At 42.5% G+C, this 20,118-nt stretch overlaps 1 protein-coding gene and 1 long non-coding RNA gene across 2 annotated transcripts; one reads left to right on the forward strand and one right to left on the reverse strand.

The window, feature by feature from the left end:
* Positions 1 to 767: 767 nt before the first annotated feature.
* On the forward strand, positions 768 to 19,690 carry LOC121558444 (CMP-N-acetylneuraminate-beta-galactosamide-alpha-2,3-sialyltransferase 4-like). The gene is made up of 11 exons (XM_041871830.2): positions 768 to 1,192; positions 7,118 to 7,189; positions 8,319 to 8,391; positions 8,746 to 8,838; positions 9,799 to 9,896; positions 12,204 to 12,267; positions 12,788 to 12,883; positions 14,272 to 14,461; positions 14,811 to 14,948; positions 18,913 to 19,065; positions 19,233 to 19,690. The coding sequence occupies exons 2-11, from the start codon at positions 7,168 to 7,170 to the stop codon at positions 19,320 to 19,322; spliced, it is 1,017 nt and encodes a 338-aa protein (XP_041727764.1). The 5' UTR covers positions 768 to 1,192; positions 7,118 to 7,167; the 3' UTR covers positions 19,323 to 19,690.
* Positions 1,503 to 12,197, reverse strand: LOC121558455. The gene is made up of 2 exons (XR_005998544.2): positions 11,807 to 12,197; positions 1,503 to 2,111 (listed from the first exon to the last, which is right to left on the reverse strand). It is a non-coding gene; the product is annotated as an uncharacterized LOC121558455 (long non-coding RNA).
* Positions 19,691 to 20,118: the final 428 nt, after the last annotated feature.

The raw sequence follows: 20,118 nt of genomic DNA on the forward strand, positions 1-20,118 counted from the left end.
ATTGTTTGTACCATGTTTTGTGCTGCTATCATGTTGTGCTGCTGCCATGTTGTGCTGCTACCATGTTGGTGTCATGTGGTGTTGCTATCACGCTGTGTTGTTGTCTGTCTTAGGTCTCTTGTCCTGATGTGTGTTTTGTCCTATATTTTTATTTTTAATCCCAGCCCCCGTCCCCGCAGGAGGCCTTTTGCCTTTTGGTAGGCCGTCATTGTAAATAAGATTTTGTTCTTAACTGACTTGCCTAGTTTAATAAAGGTAAAATATTTGTATTTATTTTAATTATTCTGAAGTTGAGGTAACATTTACATATGAAAGAGATATTCCTCTTGAGTATCTATTTTCCCCTTTCAAATAAAAATCCTGTGTGCACACAGCAGGCTATACCAACGTGACCTAGCTCTACAATTGTCTCACTTCACTCAACTATGTTGGCATATTGTTCAAGAGCTCCACCTGCTCTTGGGTCTCATCCACAAATGACAAAGTACAGGGTATTTTTTCCCTTTGGGAATCAGCCTACTCACTCAGGCTCAAGGACGCAAAAGCAGCCCACTAGTTCTAACAGACAAAACAAATCCTATGCTGTCAACTGTGGGTGTTGCCAGTAATAGTATTGGCCACAGCCATTTTCTATTCACACTAATATATATATATTTTTTGTTGAATAAATATTAAATAGGTTATTATAAAATATGATGACTTGAGAATGTGTGAAACTGTTTGTAGTTCACAGAAGAAAAAAACATTTAGTTGTACTTACTTCAGAACTTCTTTAAATACAGACAGCATGCATATCAGCATTCAATCAATCAATTGATTATTCATTTTCTGACGGTCAATATCTCAAGAACTGCATACGCTGCGCATGCGTCAAAAATACATATTTTGAAAAAGGGTAGGCGTTGAACTGACTACATTCCAATGGACCGTTAACTCTGCCTACGGAGTTAGCAACCCGTTAGATTATAGCCAACAAATTATTAATTTGCTTCTTAAATGTGGTATGTGTCTATGTTTTCAAATCGTGTAGGCCTAATCAATGAAAGGGATACCACGGCGCCTCCCACTCGGCGCATTAAAACGCCTATTTCTTGCATCTCAAAGATAGAGTTTAACATTGCGAACGTTAGTTTACATGCCTATGCTATTCTGCTTGTGCTTCGGATTGCCAAATTTGTTAACTACATTGCTGGTAAGTGAATTCACATTTGCTTTTTCAATCTTTTTTTCTAGCAACCACAGCTTCCAAATACTGTGAGCTAGCTGGCTAATTTTAATCATTCAGGAAATAGCAGTTGCAGGCCCAGCAATCGCATAGAGGCAACTAAAATGTTATAATTTCTTTAAAAGTTTCTGAAAACATTAATTAACTTTGACATCTGTTTGCAAATGGGTTTGTTTAGCATAGGATTGATACTTTGTAGCTAATAACCACTTTGTCAATGTTATGCTGTTGCCAAATTACAGCACATCAATTGAGGCAGAAACAGGGCACACTCAACTTGGTCATGATTTTTTATAAATGATGAACAAAACAGTATTTAGTTAGAAGTACTTTCCAAAAATGTGAAGTGAAAAACAAGAGCAACAAGGCAGTTTGATGGATATACAATTGTTCTAGGAAAGTTTGCAGAATGGTTGTGGAAGTTGTAACATTGAAAATGCAGTCAGGGATGGTGGAAGATGTTATCCTTTCATTTTCACCTCCCTGTAATCTCACTAAGCAGTGTGTTAACAGATTCTTGAGAGCTTCTATTCTGAATTTGATTCCCCACATGCTGTCTGTCTGTCAGCAGGGACATGTCGTGAGTTGCCCCCTGCTGAAATAAAATCTGGCCCCTGAAATGGAGAGCAATGAGTTTGGCCTTGGCAGTTATGACTGTCTGCAAACTGTCATGCATGTAGAGCAACATGCAATGTCCATTGTGTTATATTCAGCTAAATCATTATGTTTTGATTGTGAAAGAATATAGCAAACTGGTGAAGCTCCACACAACAAAGAAAATGCAATAAACTGTTAGGCTATATTTTTACTTACTTTAATTGTAAGGGTGCTGACAGTCTTTTTTTCTATTAATGACTTTAGTGTCCCCAGCATTCTTGGATTAGGCCTAAGCGTTATAAAAAAACACTGATCAATTTATATGCCTATAGTCTTATACAGAAATACACAGTGCATGTTCAGTTTCTTGTAGGTCAGCCCACTGGTCCTAGTATTGAAAGGTATGACTCGTTATAAAAAGAAGAGCATAGTTAGTGTATGATGAGATGACCAATGTTAACTTGAATAGATTTTGTTTTCTCAGATGAACATTGAGAGACATCCAGCAACCTGAGGGCATTGTGTTGTTTTCTTAAGTGCCGGTGGGATGTCTTTATTGGAAGAGTTGCCCTCTGCCCGTCTGGCTATCTGCCATTCTGATCCTCACAGCTGGATTAAACAAGCTCACATCACATCAGTCCTCTGAACAGTACACTATGGCTGCGTTTACACATCTTTTGCTCAATTAGTGAATAAAAAAGATCAGAATTGGGCTGCCTGTTTAAACACGGCCTAAGTCAATGTTCAAAGGTTGCATTGGGGAGTTGACTCAGAAACTAGTCCATGCCAGGGGCGTAGGCATGGGTGGGCCTGGGTGGCCCAATCAGATTGAGCAACAAAATGTTTACTTTACTTGTCAGTGTTCCAAACGGGATATTAGTCTTTTTACCTAAACATGCAAACACATATTAGATAGAATTCATAGCAAGCAGTGCACTAGGTTAGTAAGATTTGATTAAATATAACAGAACAGATTAACTGGAATGACATTCACTCTCACGGAATGGGTTGCCAAAAATAGCTAACTGAAAGTCACACCCCCAATTAACCGGGAAAATGACTGCATTGAGGCATACTGTATGTCACTGTGCTTCTATGGCTATATGCACCATGCCACTGCCTATTTAATTTGTTCATTTAGCAAACAAGATAGCTCATAACCCAGTGCCTTTATCACAGTCAACACACATATTTTAGCTTTAAAAATGCAACAATTTCTCTCAGCCTCATTCATGGCAAAATGTGTAGAATAGCATGAACTGGACATTTTTCTCTTTGCCCCATGGCAAAATGTGTAAAATTGCAGGAAGTTAGCTGCGTTCACAAATAAAAAATGCTTATATATTTTTGGGGGGCCCACCCAAATTTCTACAAGCCCACCCACCAACAAATGTTTGGCTATGCCACTGAACGCTGCATACTTCATTCAACATACTACTCATTTGGTGTAGGATGGCTGTTATCAAAGAAAGGAATACAATACAAGTAGCCATGCCAATTGTCTCAATAGACTGGCAATCACAAGGGGTTCTTGGCAACAGTGGAAGCATTGACTAATGTGTTATCTCATAATAGGCATAGGCCTGTCTCCTTATCTAGATTAGGTTTCCTCTTTCTACAGCCATTATGATAAGATATCCAAGTTTTGAACTATTTATAGGTATGCATAACATTGCTCTGTATAATTCAATTTGAGGCTTGGTTCTTGATTTTGGAACCAACAAACCAATATCGGAAATGGTTAACGCATGTGGTTTGTCATAACATCGGTGCATCATGTTTGTGCAGACTAGATTTACTTTAGAAATGTAGCCCAAATGATATTTTACTGTAAAGATAACGTTGTTGAAAACATAGGCTACTTTTAAAGAATTTCAAGAGGGTTGGTGCAGCAGTTTGGAGGAAGGTTTGTTATAACATTCTAATAACACAGAAAAAGTAGGCTAAGCACTATACTGTTCAACACCAGTGTCAGACCAGACTGATACTTAGCCTAGGGATGCAGGGTTGCTCTGTACAGTAGACTAGTTAGTTTGTGAATTTGTGGAATTTATTTACTTCTTAATGCGTTTGAGCCAATCAATTGTGTTTTTACAAGGTAGGGGGGGGGGGGGTATACAGAAGATAGCCCTATTTGGTAAAAGATCAAGTCCATATTATGTCAAGAACAGCTAAAATAAGCAAAGAGAAACAACAGTCCATCGTTACTTTAAGACATGAAGGTCAGTCAATACGGAACATTTCAAGAACTTTGAAAGTTTCTTCAAGTACAGTCGCAAAAACCATCAAGTGTTATGATGAAATTTGCTCTCATGAGGACCGCCACAGGAATGGAAGACCCGGAGTTACCTCTGCTGCAGAGGATAAGTTCATTAGAGTTACCAGCCTCAGAAATTACAGCCCAAATAAATGCTTCACAGAGTTCAAGTAACAGACACATCACAACATCAACTGATCAGAGGAGACTATGTGAATCAGGCCTTCATGGTCGAATTGCTGCAAAGAAACCCCTACTAAAGGACACCAATAATAAGAAGAGGCTTGCTTGGGCCAAGAACAACAAGCAATGGACATTAGACCGGTGGAAATTTGTCCTTTGGTCTGGAGTCCAAATTTGAGATTTTTGGTTCCAACCGCCGTGGCTTTGTGAGATGCGGTGTGGGTGAACGGATGATCTCCGCATATGTATTTCCCACCGTAAAGCATGGAGGAGGAGGTGTTATGGTGTGGGGGTGCTTTGCTGGTGACACTGTCTGTGATTTATTTAGAATTCAAGGCACACTTAACCAGCATGGCTACTACAGCATTCTGTAGTGATACGCCATCCCATCTGGTTTGGGCTTAGTGGGACTATCATTTGTTTTTCAACAGCACAATGACCCAACACACCTCCAGGCTGTGTAAGGGCTATTTGACCAAGAAGGAGAGTGATGGAGTGCTGCATCAGATGACCTGGCCTCCACAATCCCCCAACCTCAACCCAGTTGAGATGGTTTGGGATGAGTCGGACCGCAGAGAGAAGGAAAAGCAGCCAACAAATGCTCAGTATATGTGGGAACTCCTTCAAGACTGTTGGAAAAGCATTCCAGGTGAAGCTGGTTGAGAGAATGCCAAGTGTGTGCAAAGTTGTCATCAAGGCAACTTCAGCCCGGTCCGGCCCGTTCCTGCTCCCCGCACCAAGTCAGTGGTGCGCTTCGTCAGCCCGGTCCGGCCCCTACCTGCTCCCCGCACCAAGCCAGTGGTGCGCGTCGTCAGCCCGGTCCGGCCCGTTCCTGCTCCCCGCACCAAGTCAGTGGTGCGCTTCGTCAGCCCGGTCCGGCCCGTTCCTGCTCCCCGCACCAAGCCAGTGGTGCGCTTCGTCAGCCCGGTCCGGCCCGTTCCTGCTCCCCACACCAAGCCAGTGGTGTGCGTCGTCAGTCCGGCACAGCCCGTGCCTGTTCCAGGCACCGGTCAGCTGCTCCACGCAGGAGCTAGAGCAATCCGCTCCACCAGTGTTCAGTCCAGCTCCGGCCAGCAGGGCCAGACCGGACCAGGGGTACTTTGGGGAGTTAGAGAGGGAGTGGGGATCATGCCCGGAGCCGGATCCGCCGCCAAGGCGGAGTGCCCACCCGGTCCCTCCCCTGTGGTGTTTGGTTGGCGCGGTCGGAATCCGCGCCTTTGGGGGGGGGTACTGTCACGCCCTGGCTCTGGGGACGCTTGTATGTTGAGCCAGGGTGTGAGTTTTCTTTGTATGTTCTAGTTTTGTATTTCTATGTTGGCCAGGGTGGCTCCCAATCGGAGAGGGCTGTAGCTCGTTGTCTCTGATTGGGAGCCATACTTAGGTAGCCGTTTGGCATTGTTTTATGTGGGATCTTGTTCCAGTATAGGTTTGTGTTAGAACCGAGGACGTCACGTTATCGTTTGTTGTTTTTGTTCGTGTGTTCATTCTAAATAATAAAAGTATGTTCGCCTTCAACGCTGCGCCTTGGTCCTCTGTATCCGACGATAGTGACACCCACAGTAGTTATTGGGGTCAAATTTGTCTCCACTTTTGTGGATTGGGGTGATCAGTCCTTGGTTCCAAATATTGGGGAAGATGCCAGAGCTAAGGATGATGTTAAAGAGTTTAATGATAGCCAATTGGAATTTGTGGTCTGTATATTTTATCATTTCATTGAGGATACCATCAACACCACAGGCCTTTTTGGGTTGGAGGGTTTGTATTTTGTCCTGTAGTTCATTCAATGTAATTGGAGAATCCAGTGGGTTCTGGTAGTCTTTAATAGTTGATTCTAAGATTTGCATTTGATCATGTATATTTTTTTGCTGTTTGTTCTTTGTTATAGGGCCAAAAAGATTGGAGAAGTGGTTTACCCATACATCTCAGTTTTGGATAGATAGCTCTTCGTGTTGTTTGTTTAGTGTTTTCCAATTTTCCCAGAAGTTGTTAGTCTATGGATTCTTCAATTACAGCAGATTTCTGACATGCTGTTCCTTCCTTTTCCGTAGTGTATTTCTGTATTGTTTCCTTAGTGTATTTCTGTCTCCCTCACTCTCTGTCTCGCTCTCTCTCTGTCTCGCTCTCTCTCTGTCTCGCTCTCTATGCCTCTCTCTCTCTCTCTCTCTCTCTCTTTCTCTATGCCTCTCTCTCTTTCTCTATGCCTCTCTCTCTCTTTCTCTATGCCTCTCTCTCTCTCTCTCTTTCTCTATGCCTCTCTCTCTCTCTCTCTCTGTCTATGCCTCTCTCTGTCTATGCCTCTCTCTATGCCTCTCTCTGTCTATGCCTCTCTCTATGCCTGCCTCTCTGTCTATGCCTCTCTCTCTGTCTATGCCTCTCTCTCTCTATGCCTCTCTCTGTCTATGCCTCTCTCTCTCTATGCCTCTCTCTGTCTGCCTCTCTCTCTCTATGCCTCTCTCTCTATGCCTCTCTCTCTCGCTCTCTCTCTCTGCCTCTCTCTATGCCTCTCTCTCTCTCTCTCTCTCTCTGCCTGTCTCTCTCTATCTATTTATGCCTCTCTGCCATGCTGTCTGGTGGATGGTCACTGGACACATTCCACATTCCACTTTTTTCACAATGAGCACAGAGCCAGAGAAACACTGCAATGATTACCGTCAGTCAGGGATCCAGAGTCTATGTGTTGCCTTGGTGTTTCATCTCACTCCCAGCTTCTCATTTATCATCCGGGAGGAGAAAGATGTCATTTATGGTGCCGTTTAAGGCGCTTGGTTCTTTTAATTGGCTCGCGCCACTCCTGTCCAATTGAGCCAGATGTTAGAGGTGCTAATATGTTGTTCTTCCTCCTCCTTCCCCCTCAGGGTAACATCATGCGCAGTACCGAGATGAGAGGGCGACGGAGCATGTGAAGATGTCCCTAAAGACTGCTAAAAGTAAGCTCCCCGCTGCTTCTTTACAGTGGGTGGTTAATAGACCTGTACATAAAATACTTTTATCAGACATTTAACCCCTGTCTCTTCATTAGTGGCAGTTGTACATGAAATTAGTTTTCTTCTGTTTTATTTTCTTTACTTTTCTTTTTATCTAAGGTTTACAGTATTTGTACAACTCTAGCCTGGTACAGTTTCATTCTTTCAATTCACTCAAGCTTTTGGTGGATGTAGTGTTACACAATAACATCCTTGTGTAATAGCTCTCACATACTGTGCTTTGTCCTATACATTATTAATTCAGCCGTTGTACATACTATAAGACACATTCCAAGCATGTCATGTATAATCCAGATGTTCCTGGATGTGTTATGATGATCATACAGAAACACACATCTTGGCGCTGCCTTGATCTTCTCATTTTCTCTTATTTGACAGAAAACACCGGCCTTGCCTTCAGAGCCGGGTGCTTGCTTTTGCCATTTACATCAGCTCATTTCAGTTTGACTATAGCTGCTGTGCTGAAAATGAAAAGTCATTTCAAGGTTTCTCTGGCTCAGTTAATGGGAGTCCCAGAAAGCAGATTCAGCTTGATGGAGACTGGGTTTAGTTTGGCACTATATGTTTGCCTTTACCGTATAAGCAGCCATTTGTATTCCTGGAACAAACGTGTGGGAAGTAGGTCTTTGAGCTGGAGGACTGCCCTCCATCCCTCCCAATCTCCTATATATGTAGGGCACTATCTGGGCTGGGGAGTGTTTATTTACCAGACTAGAGAATGGTTGTGGTCATTGACATGTTGCTAGTGTGGAGGTAGAGGGGACTTTTGTTCGGCAGAGTTGTTTGATATGGGAACTGAAAGTTCTAGGGGCTGCTGTTGGTTTTTTCTTTACGGCTCAATTAATAGCACTCCTCCTTTCCACTCCAGTTAAGTTAGTGATACTGTACTGTAGGAAGTGAAAATCTGCCTGCAGTCCTGCCTGCCTGCAGATTGGATCTCATGCAATCTCATGCCATAATTAGCAGCAATTTGCAATGTCATAGACTAGGATTTGACCACAGGCTATACAAGAAAAGCATGATGTTGGTTTCTAATCTATTGCATGTGGTTGTTCTCTCTCTCCCTCTCCAGCATGGTGCTATAGACTGATCGCTGTTGTTCTGTTCTTCATCTCCTACTACTGCTCCCACGTCTTCCTCCAGAGGTAAGGCTGCTCGGCCCTCAGCCCTGATCTACTGCCTGGAAGCTCCCTCTCTGTGTAGTGGCAGGTAGAGCAATCACACAGATACTCATCTATGCTTTGCTGAAGGAAAGAGAAACCTTGAAATAAGGCTGCTGCTAAATCACAACATGTTGACAACCCACTCCATTCACCTAGTCTAGCATCTGATCTACCCACAGCTTTAAGAGGGTAAACGGCGGTCAATTTAGGCCTTAAATAGATACCCACACTTGGCATTTTTGTATTTTCTAAATTAAAGTCACTGGGCATGGTGAGTGTTTTAAAAAGTATGCAGTTTCTGTTCCAACTGTGGTGATTCGTGTGCTTGTCTTTCAGCTATGGCGGCACCAGCAAGTCTCCTCCAACTCCGAGCAAGTCACTGTGCGGCGGCTGGCTAAAGCAGAAGAAGTGGGAGAGCCTCAATTTTAAGTGAGTAATGGAGTGTCTGAAACAAGGAGGGTGGGGTTGATGCCAATGCTTTTACTGGAATGCGAGGTGCCAGCTTCTTTGGTGATTTGGGGGCTGTTTTCACCCAGTCACCAGTAAAATTCAGATTTTTTGGGTAAGTAAGAACAACAAAAGGAAATAATTTTCTACCCAGAGACTCATTAAACTACATTTTCTGTAACAATCGTTCAAGTTGAAACTGTTGATGGATCATCATTGAAAACAGACCCCTAAGAGCAAGTCTGTTTTTAAAGGAGCTTTCGATTCACACAATTACAGGACAATGGACAAATGTATTCCTCTGGACCTTTGTCCAGGATACTTGAATGGTCCTCCATTCATTATTACTCTGTGCTATTATCAGTTTATTCAACTGGGTATGTACTGGAGCTGTTCTGTTTGTGTGCCCTGCTCAAGGGTACAACAGTGATATGCCCCATCTGTGTCCTCCTGGTCCATCAACTTTGGGGTCAGCAATTTGTTTCTCTGACCACTAGACCATACAGTTCAGTTGGCCTCCTCAGCTCAGCTCAGACAGGACTTGTAAAATATAGAGATTAACAACGCTCCATTTTCTCAAGGTCAATACTGTTTGCCAACTGATTGTGATTCATGTGCGTGGCAGTGATGAGAAGGTCAGGTCATTTTCCACATGCAAATCAGATGCTTAATTATCAGAGACACTGGGAGGCCTCCTAGGCAATAACAATGTCACTCTCTGCCTAAAAGACATGGGGGTTGATTACACTGAACAATGAGAAGGAATTACGGCCATTAAGGTCATTTCAGTTTAATGACTGAAACTAAAACTGCCAGGTCAACAGTGTATAATGTATATCTCCATGCCATTGGCAGTATAGAATATTTAGTAGGAACTGTACAGTATATCCTTGTATTTCTGGGTTGTAATGTGAAATATTTTCTCCCCTGTTTTTAATACAGCATTAGCAGACAAACGCAGCTCTTCTTCAAACTGGAGGATTTCTTCTGGCGACAGCATCAGTCCACTCTAGCGTTACCCTACGGTATTAAAGGCAGTGGTATGTTCTCTCATTTCATTGTGTAATTGCTTTGTTTTCGTCTCTTTCCCACAAAGCACAAGGCCTTTAATGGAACATGTTTATGAAATTACATTTAATTCTAATTTTGCTTTTATTTAAAAAAGTAAGGATGCCATTGTGTTCTATCTTTGATAAACACAGATATTAAACTTTTTTTCCAAAATGTTATCGTCTCAAGAGTTACTTACCCAAATTGATCCACACGGACCAAAGCGGTTTGTTAAAAAGCGTTTATCCTTGGATAACTGCCGTCGACTATTACATATCTTAGATGCTTCATCAAAACAACAGCTCCTTGGCCTTTATTATCTCTCAATGCAGAAAAAGCTTTTGATAGACTAGAATGGTCATATCTCTGGTCTGTCTTGGAACATATAGGAATTGGCTCCAATTTCATTAATACTATTAAAATACTATATGCCAATCCCTCAGCCATAGTTATAACAGGCAATATCTGCTCTGCTCTGTTCAGAATCACTAGAAGTAGCAGACGAGGCGATCCAATTTCACCTCTGCTATTCTTATTATCCATGGAACCTCTGGCCCACGCAATTCGTCAATTGAAGGAAATAACACCAATTTCTCTCAAAACCACTGATCTATTCAATCTGACCTCAGTAGGTGGAATTATATCCCAGTTGCTTTAACCAGGAGAATATCTATTGTCAAAATGAATATATTGCCACGGCTGAGTTTCTGTAGTTCAATGCTTCTGGCTATTTGGATAAAATTCATAGTGAGGTTCCAAAATGTATATGGCAATATAAACAATCCCGGATAAAATGAATACATTTACAAAGAGGGAAAGACGGAGGAGGACTATTTGTACCAAACTTTAAATTGTATTTCCAGACTTTAGCATTTCGCTCATCTTAAATTGGTTTAGACATGATTCTTCTACCCCCCTAGCTGAGTAGAGAGAGATAAATATGGTGTCTCCTATGGCCCTGGAAGAGGTGGTCTTCACTGATATATCTCTTAAACAATGTAAACTACGCTTTGGTCCTATTATTGCTCCCACAATTTCTATTTGGCACAAAATTTAAAAACAATGTAACTGGGAATCCAAATGGCATGCCCATACTCCAATATTTCACAATAATACTTTGCGATCTGGAGGGCAGCCTTTTGCATCCCCCCCAATGGTCCACATGTGGAATCCATACCCTTGCTGATATCATGGACAGTAATGGTTTGAGAACTTTGAACTTGAAAGATATACACATTACCAGGCAACTCCTTTTTCTATATTTACAACTTAGGCCAGAATAGCTGACCTATGTAGTCCCTTAGTAAACCCAACTACCGAAACATCTAATGATGGGATTTATAAATAATTGATCCGGGCTTCCTAAAGGACTGATCTCTATAATATATAAACAACGTTTGAAAAGCTCATTCTGAGCTAGCCATTAAAAAACGATGGTCCACAGATCTAATTAAATCTGAACCACTCTTTAACTGGAACAGAATATGGAAAAATATGACCTTGGCATCCCGTAATCCGAACCAAAAACATATACATTTTAAGTTTGTTCACAGAATGTATTTAACACCAAGGAAACGTTTTATGATGAAATTGGCCCCAACTCCCAACTACTCCCATTCCTTCATATGATGTCGGAGTGCCCTGCAGGTAAATGCTTCTGGGGCAATGTTGCAAAATTAATTTTGAAGTGCATGAATTTAAATATTCAGTGCTTTCCATCTATTATGTTACCTAACAATGATAGCCCCTTTAATCTCTCAATCAATCAGAGAAGATAACTGGTAGCAGGCAGTTGTGTAACCCCCCCTCGGAAAAATGACAAAACTAAATAAAAAGTATACAAAAATTAATAAAAATAAACCTTTCATTCTCAGCCAAGCTCTACAGTCTTTTAGCTTACCAAGAGTTGACTCTTGAGTCCCTTCCTGTTATTGGTCTAGTTCCTTTTTGAATGAGCAGCTGTTTGGATATACTGCTATAAAGTAATGCTTGCTCTTTGGGGTTTTAGGCTGGATATCTGTATAGCACTCTGTGACAACTGCTGATGTAAAAAGGGCTTTATAAAATACATTTGATTGATGTAAGAAGCACTATGGAGTCAATGTCCTCTAGGTTTATGCTCCCTTTCCAGAAAACGTGTGTGACGTGCGTTGAGTTTATGATTAGTTAGTTGGAAACAGTATTGGGTCATACGGCCTCTCGATATGGACTTCTCTATGTGAAGACAAACTGTGATCAGCATCTACAGTCAGACCAAGTGATCTCACCTTTTTTTTTAATACCTCTCTCTTTTCCAGAGTTGCTGCTGCTGAAGGTTTTAGCCATTATTGCCAATTACAAAATGCCAGCCAGCATTGATAGGTAAATGTGATGAGTGTTTCTTAGCCATATTGGCAAGGTTGTTAACCTCTGGTGTGTCGTATGAACCACTCTATTTCTTACAATAATTGTTACAATCACAAAGAACCACCGATAGCTGATATGTGTCTGAGAGCAATATACACAAGGGTATTTTTTTAAGGGTACTCTCCTAAATGTATTGTAGTGTAAATGCTGTGCTAACATAATGACTCAAATCGTCCCTGTGGTGTGTGTGTGTATAATGGGTGGACAAATGTGCCACAAGGAATCTGCCTTACTTCATTAACTTCATTTCAAGCAAGAATGCCAAATGTCAAACCAAGCAGTGTGACCAGTCGCTATTACAATGGCAGTGTTGGAGAATGTCCAGTGGTTCAACTGTAGTGTGCAGTTAGTCATCCCTCTGAAAGTGGCCTTGAACTTTAAAAGGATGAAAAAAGCAACACTAAAGTAAATGGATTGTAATAATAGGAAGCAGTGAATTATACTGAACTTCATTTATTTTGTTTTATGTCCTCAGTCTAGACTGCAGAACGTGTGCAGTCATAGGAAATGGGTTTGCCATTAAAAACAGCTCCTTGGGGGGCGTCATCAACGAGTACGATGTGGTGATCCGGTAAGTATAAAGCCTAATGGTTCCATCCTGTTTTCTACCACACAATCTTCATTAAGTCCATCCTCCCTCCTCTTCTGTTGAACTGTTGCTACAACTCACCACTTCTGTTTTCATTTATCAGATCTATCTGATGCACTATGTTTGATGATGGACTATTTCCTTATTGACCCAATGATGTTCCTGTACAATTAGTGGTATTCCTAATCAATATCAGTACATAGAGTGCATTATATTGCGGACAGTACAGTCGAGCCATATAATTAGATATCTAAAGATGGCTCAGAGTACAGTATGTAGCTGCAATAGCATTTAGCCAGTCCCCCAATGCCCTTTTCCATAGCAATTCCCGTAATCCAGTAAAAAACATATTTTCTATGATGCATTGTCCTCAAAAGAGGGATAGTCTAATTATTTTTGCCCGTGAAAGCATAATGCAGTCAATGGGCTGTACCATAATGGCCAGCTCAGACTGGTGACCTTGCTTAAATGCCTTTTTCTTTGTAATCAGTCAACTGTTGGGTTAACTCAGTCTCTTAAAAGGGGGATTTGGTCTGCCCTGCAGAAAAACATCCCAGCGCCCTCTCCAAATCTAATTTATAGCCTTGGAATGAACACATGTATTTTGAGGTTTTTATAAGCCTCTTACCAACAGCCCAGGCAATTTTGCCTGGTCATATGGAGGGTTAGGGTTAAGTCATATCCACCGTTAGGTCATTTCCAGGCACAATGCGCTCTGCTTTGTTCTGCTCTGTTCTGCTCACCTCTCACATCTCCCATTCTCATAAACTAATCTCACAGGCCGAGGAAATCGAGTTCATTGACATTTGGTGCTCTGCTCTCCTACCAAGCGTTCTCCTACCCCCGTTCTTGTTTTGATACATGGTGGTGAAATAGTGGAGTGAATTCTGTTACATAAGAGGGAGGGTAGAACAGCTCTAAACTTATCATGTTAACACAGAAAATGAAGGTCACTTGAACTGTAGTCAATTTCACCAGCCATGGTGTGACTGACATGCCCTGGCACGCAACGCAATTTGAACTGTGACTGTTAAGGTGGCAACGGTAGAATTAACTTAGCAACACCTCCATGTTATTTTTGTCCAGAGTAGCACTGTTACATGGCAAACCTACGTGTTTTTTTTTATTGCTTTTTTTATTCAAATGTAGTACTGTAGTACACACAATCCAACAAACTTACACAGTGCAAGGTAAAAGTAACGTCATTGGGAAAGAGGATAAATAGGAAGCCTCACTAAGAAAACCATTTGTGGTTGGAATGTTGCTATTTACACTACAGTAGCCGTGTGCTGTTTTTTAAACTCTGTTTTAATGACTATTTTTATAGAAGTGAATGGCTAAGGTTTCTCTTTCTCTGTATCCCTGTGCAGGCTGAATGATGCCCCCGTCAGAGGTTATGAGGACGACGTGGGGAACAAGACCACTATGCGTCTCTTCTACCCAGAGTCGGCCTCCTACAACCCCAGCATGCACAACGACCCCGGCACCCTCATGGTCCTAGTGCCTTTCAAACAGCAGGACCTCCGCTGGCTCAAAGAGATCCTGTACGACGAGAAGAGGGTACTGGATGTGTGCGCACACACACCTCCATTTTAGCTGCTTCCCTGGTACTTGCAATCCATCCGCGCAGTGACAAAATATACACTATCAATGGCAGCCTTGCCAAACCTACTTGAAAATAAACTGTAGTCTCAGCAGCCCCAACACCCCCACTCTCTGGTTTAGCTCAGGCTGCTACGGTTGCTGTTAGCACGATTAGGAGCAGGGTCATTACCCCCTCATTTACGCATCGATTAGGTTGCCCTGAGTAACTGAGTAGAACGAGACTAAAACAGGGCCTCAATTGTGTAGACACGGGCTCTGTGTGTGCACTCACTAATCAACACACCTTTTCCTCCCTGTGTGTCAGGTGAGGAAAGGTTTCTGGAAGCCCCCTCCACAGATCTGGCTAGGCAGGACCAGTCGCATCCGGGTGCTGGACCCTCACTTCCTGCATAGGACAGCCAGCAGTCTGCTACAAATCCCCCTTCACCCAAAGAGCAAACAGGTAAGGGACCAACTCCGTTTACTCCTAGCCACTTTGGGAACCAGGATATGGGCAGAAAAAAAATCCATGTGAAGTGGACTTCAGCTACATTTACATTTACATTTACGTCATTTAGCAGACACTCTTATCCAGAGCGACTTACAAATAGGTGCATTCACCTTATAGCCAGTGGGATAACCACTTTACAATGTTGTTTTTTTTTTTTTTTTTTTTTTGGGGGTAGAAGGATTACTTTATCCTATCCCAGGTATTCCTTAAAGAGGTAGGGTTTCAAATGTCTCCGGAAGGTGGTGAGTGACTCCGCTGTCCTGGCGTCGTGAGGGAGCTTGTTCTACCATTGGGGTGCCAGAGCAGCGAACAGTTTTGACTGGGCTGAGCGGGAACTATGCTTCCGCAGAGGTAGGGGAGCCAGCAGGCCAGAGGTGCATGAACGCAATGCCCTCGTTTGGGTGTAGGGACTGATCAGAGCCTGAAGGTACGGAGGTGCCGTTCCCCTCACAGCTCCGTAGGCAAGCACCATGGTCTTGTTACAGATGCGAGCTTCAACTGGAAGCCAGTGGAGTATGCGGAGGAGCGGGGTGACGTGAGAGAACTTGGGAAGGTTGAACACCAGACGGGCTGCGTCATTCTGGATGAGTTGTAGCGGTTTAATGGCACAGGCAGGTAGCCCTCCTCCTCCATCTGCGTGAATGGAACAACAGAACTAATGGAATCAAGAAAAATGATTGTGGAATAGAATATTGTGACAGATTACATTTTAATAGTTCTATCAAAAATCTTGAATAAGACTGCTGTACTCAAAAAGGTGCAATATTTGATTAGCGACAGCACTTAAAAGTTAATATAATTTGGCTGTAAATTATTTAGCTAACAGGCTTTTTGACTTGGGAGGTCAAGAGAGGTGTTGTGTACCACATAACTGCACAATCTTGACATTTCATCAAACTCATTACAGGATAAGTCCTTGATGTTTTTTAGGCCTCTCAGTACATCCTTAAAAAATAATTGGTTGTTGAACAGGGGCCAGTATTCTGTGCTGTCTGTATACATTTCTACCAGCTGCAGTTTGTAAAGGAGAAGGTCAGTTCCAAACGCTCTACTGATTACCCAGAAATGGAAGAGCAAGAAAAACAGATAATGCAGGGAATTCCACAAAAGAACAGTGGAACATATGCAGAATGGAACAACAGAACTAATGGAATCAAGAAAAATGATTGTGGAATAGAATATTGTGACAGATTACATTTTAATAGTAAGCCATTGAGCTGTTTTCTGTTCACAAATTGGATCACAATTGTCTGTTTGGCTGAGGAATTCTGGGTTTTGAAATACATGATACATTGATTTGAAATATAACTAATGTGTAATTATGTTTTCATTGGCCAAGAGAGCTTGTTCAGTGCATGGTGGAGATGTCTTTGAGATGGAACAAAGCCAGGTTTAGTTTGTTCCCCCAGCGAGCCCCTGAGTCAGAGACTGAGGCTGTGCACCCTTTGGACTGCTGAAACACAACATTGAGCCAAGGGAACAGTGGTAAAGCAGGGGTCCTGCAGGCGATAAGCGGGGCAGCCCAACAGTAGCCCTCCTCCTCCATCTGCGTGGCCCTATAGGCCAGATGAGTTCGACCCTGGCTGGCTGGCTCCTGGCTGGAGGGGGTAGGTTGTTTACTCTGAGCGAGAACAGGAACAGGAACCACTCCGAGCACTCGGCCCTGGCCCATTTCTCCTCTCTCTGGGTGCGCCCCGTCAGCCAGCTGCCAGTGGGAGACTGAGAGGGCCTGACCGCAGCCCCACAGCCCCCATGCCTCTCTCTCACCCCTCCCCGTGGGTGCCATGTTGGCAGTCATCCATATGCCCTGTGAGAAGGCAGCAGCAGGCAGTCCCCCTGGTTACAATACAGAGGCTTACTGAGCTGAGGAGGGCTAGAGGGCTAACTAATGCCCCTGCCAGTCAGACAGTCCCCAACGCCTCCCCCACCCACTTCCAAAACAAAGGTCCCACAAAGATCCCACTGCCACCACTCTGGTCTGGCTGGCGAACAGCAGTGACAATATTCACCCCCTCCCCCCTCTCACCAAGGCTACATGGGCCCACGTCCAAACTATGCGAGGCACTACAGAAGTTGGAGCGCTCGGTGACCGACCACATGAGGCTAATGCACACAGAACATCAGATTTAGCCCAGCCAGGCTGAGGAAAAAAGGCCCTTATGCTAAATGCATTAAGAACCTGGTTTGGAGGAATGTCCCGTACGGTGTGATGAAGAGAGGAGAAGCAGGGGTTTGAGAACTTGGCTGGTCTGGTCCAGTTTCTTTCTCCTTAGGGCCCGGGGATGGATGTCCAAGACAGACAGCATGCTCGTAAAGCCTTGCGGGCCAGGCTCACACATAGACAGACAGACCGACAGACGCAACCTTTTCCCACGCAGGAAACTGTCTCGCCCCGGCCAGGGGACAGAGATTGAAAGCATGGTACTGATAAGAGGAGCAGAATTGCAGTTTTATTCCTGTGTCACAATATTGATGTCGTTTAAAAAGTGCCTCACTCAGACATTTACCTTGAAAATTGGTTTTATGTATTGTTGTTTTAATTTTATTTTATTTGGCTGATTTCTACTGCAGTCCCAGCACCTCAGAAGGGGTATTTTGGAAGGAATTGGGAAAGCAGTAGGGTGGAATAATGTGCCTTAACAAGAAGCTTCCTTGGAAATGGTGGGTAGTTGAGTAAAGCAAGGGTAATGATTACAAGGAACAGCTAGGGGAGAGCGGGGTAAGTTGAGCCAAAGGGGTAAGTTGAGCCACCCTTGTTTCTAGGAAACAATACACAATTAATAATTTGACCAAATATTTAGGAAGACGTCTGTGAAGGAAGAAACCACATGCTAAAAGTGGCAAGCAAGTTAGGTAAAAAAAAAACAGATTTTCACGATGCACTTAAAAGTAGATACTTTTAAGATTGTTCTATACATGAGTTGGGGTCTCTATACGCTTCAATATGAGGTCCTAAACCTAACATGAAAGTGTGTCCTTGTAGCTGTGTGGGCTAATATAGTCACAATATTTGCCTTGGGGTAAATTGAGCAAATGGTTGAGCTAATAGCAAGTTGAGCGAATTGAAGTGTTTTCTTCCCAGGTGTAATGCAAGTCATTATTGCTGGGATATTAGGTAACAACAGGGTCTGGCCTATGTTTAAAGTGTTTTAAAAAGTACAAAGTGTTTGTTAGGTGTTAAGCCTGTGTTAAAAGATGCTTAAAATGATTAAAAGACAAAAAGCGATTGTGATCGTGTTGAATATTGTTTGGGAAATAAAGACAGACATGGTTTTTAAAAGATTGTGGTAATATTTCATTCAGTACAGAACTGTGTAGGTGGCTTAACTTACCCTGTCCCATTTTTTTTCTAAACTGTAACGTTTACATGAATTCTGATTATTTCCAGGGATACACAACATATTAAATATATGTAGATATCTTTGTTTGAAAGAATACTATATTTCCCTTGATGGGAGTGATGCTGAATGTATAAATTGGCTCAACTTACACCACTCTCCCCTAAAGGACAGATAAGGAAAGGCTATTGGAAAGTGAAACAGAGTGCAACATTTGGAAAAGGGGATTTTATTCCCCCTCACAGCTCTGTGGAAACAATTCCCCTCTGCTGCTCCTGTGAACATTAGTAATCATTAACAGTCAGCAAGAGTGGAATCAAACCAGGGACACCCCTTGCATTGTACTGGAGACAAAAAGTCCAGAAAGTCTTAATACCATCTCACTTTGTCCCAGTATACATTAAGAAAAGGGCACACTGCTCTGTAACATACCAGTGACCCCAACTAATGTACTAAAAGTGCAGGACTAGGGGACTCATGAGTTTTTACAGGTCTCTGCTACCCCCTGGTGTCTGAAACATGATACATGTCTGTTACCATGCTATAGGTGTCATTGGTTTTGGTTCTCACTCCTACAGAAACCAGTACACCCCACCACAGGGATCCTAGCCGTGTTCGTGGCACTCAACTACTGTGACGTGGTCCACGTAGCTGGGTTTGGATATCCAGCATCCAAAAGCCAGAAGCATCCTATACACTACTACGGATATGACACTATGAAATCCATGAAGGTGAGTGTGCATGGGATTTTACTCAACTCCCATGTCAGGGATGAACACGCTTAAGTGTTATACTCCATGGTAGTAGCTTTTTAAGTGCACTTGTGTATGTTGTTTTCTATTTTATCTAGGCAAAATAAGTGATGTTATGTTTAGACTCTGCTTTCGTTCTGTTCCAGGATTCCTACCATGACCTTACTCACGAAGCAGAAACCTTAAAAAAACTAGAGGATTCGGGGGCTATCCTGTACTTACACCCTCACTCCTGACACACATACACAAGGTCCAGAAACAGACCATATCCCTTATCTCCTAGAAACGTCATCAAAATCTGAAAGGAATTTTCACTGCACTGCTAATACCTATAAATGTTTTCTTCAGATCTACACACATGCCTAGGTGGTAGAGGTTAGCGGGCGTTCATGGACTGACAATACGGTCCATACAGTCCAAACATCACAATCACACATTGAGCCAGTCTTAATTCACCTCACTCCTATTGACAATAACTAATTCATTTCTGTTTTGAAAAAATGTTAATTAACTTAATTTTTTTAGATCGTTGTCTTTTAAATGGTATCACTGGATATTTTATTGTGTAATTAATTTTTATTAAAATGAAATCTAAATGAAAATATCACACTGTTCAGTTTACAATTTCTTAGCAAAGACTGATATTTCTTCTGTGCCATGGTCAGACATTTTTCATAATTGATTCATGTTTTTTTAGTTGTGAATATTTTAGTCTGTTATGAGATGTACACTGAGTGTACAAAACATTATGAACACCTGCTCTTTCCATGACTCAGACTGACCATGTGAATCCATGTGAAAGCTATGGATTATTTATTATTATTATTATAAAGCTATGATCCCTTATTGATGCCACTTGTTAGATCCACTTCAGTGTAGATGAAGGGGAGGAGACAGGTTAAAGAAGGATTTTTAAGCCTTGAGACAATTGAGGGTGAATGGGCAAGACAAAGATTTAAGTGCCTTTGAACGGGGTATGGTAGTAGGTGCCAGGCACACCGGTTTGTGCAACGCTGCTTGGTTTTTCACAGT

The sequence above is a fragment of the Coregonus clupeaformis genome, chromosome 5 (genome assembly GCF_020615455.1).
Source record: "Coregonus clupeaformis isolate EN_2021a chromosome 5, ASM2061545v1, whole genome shotgun sequence".
In the NCBI taxonomy this organism is placed as follows: Eukaryota; Metazoa; Chordata; class Actinopteri; order Salmoniformes; family Salmonidae; genus Coregonus; species Coregonus clupeaformis.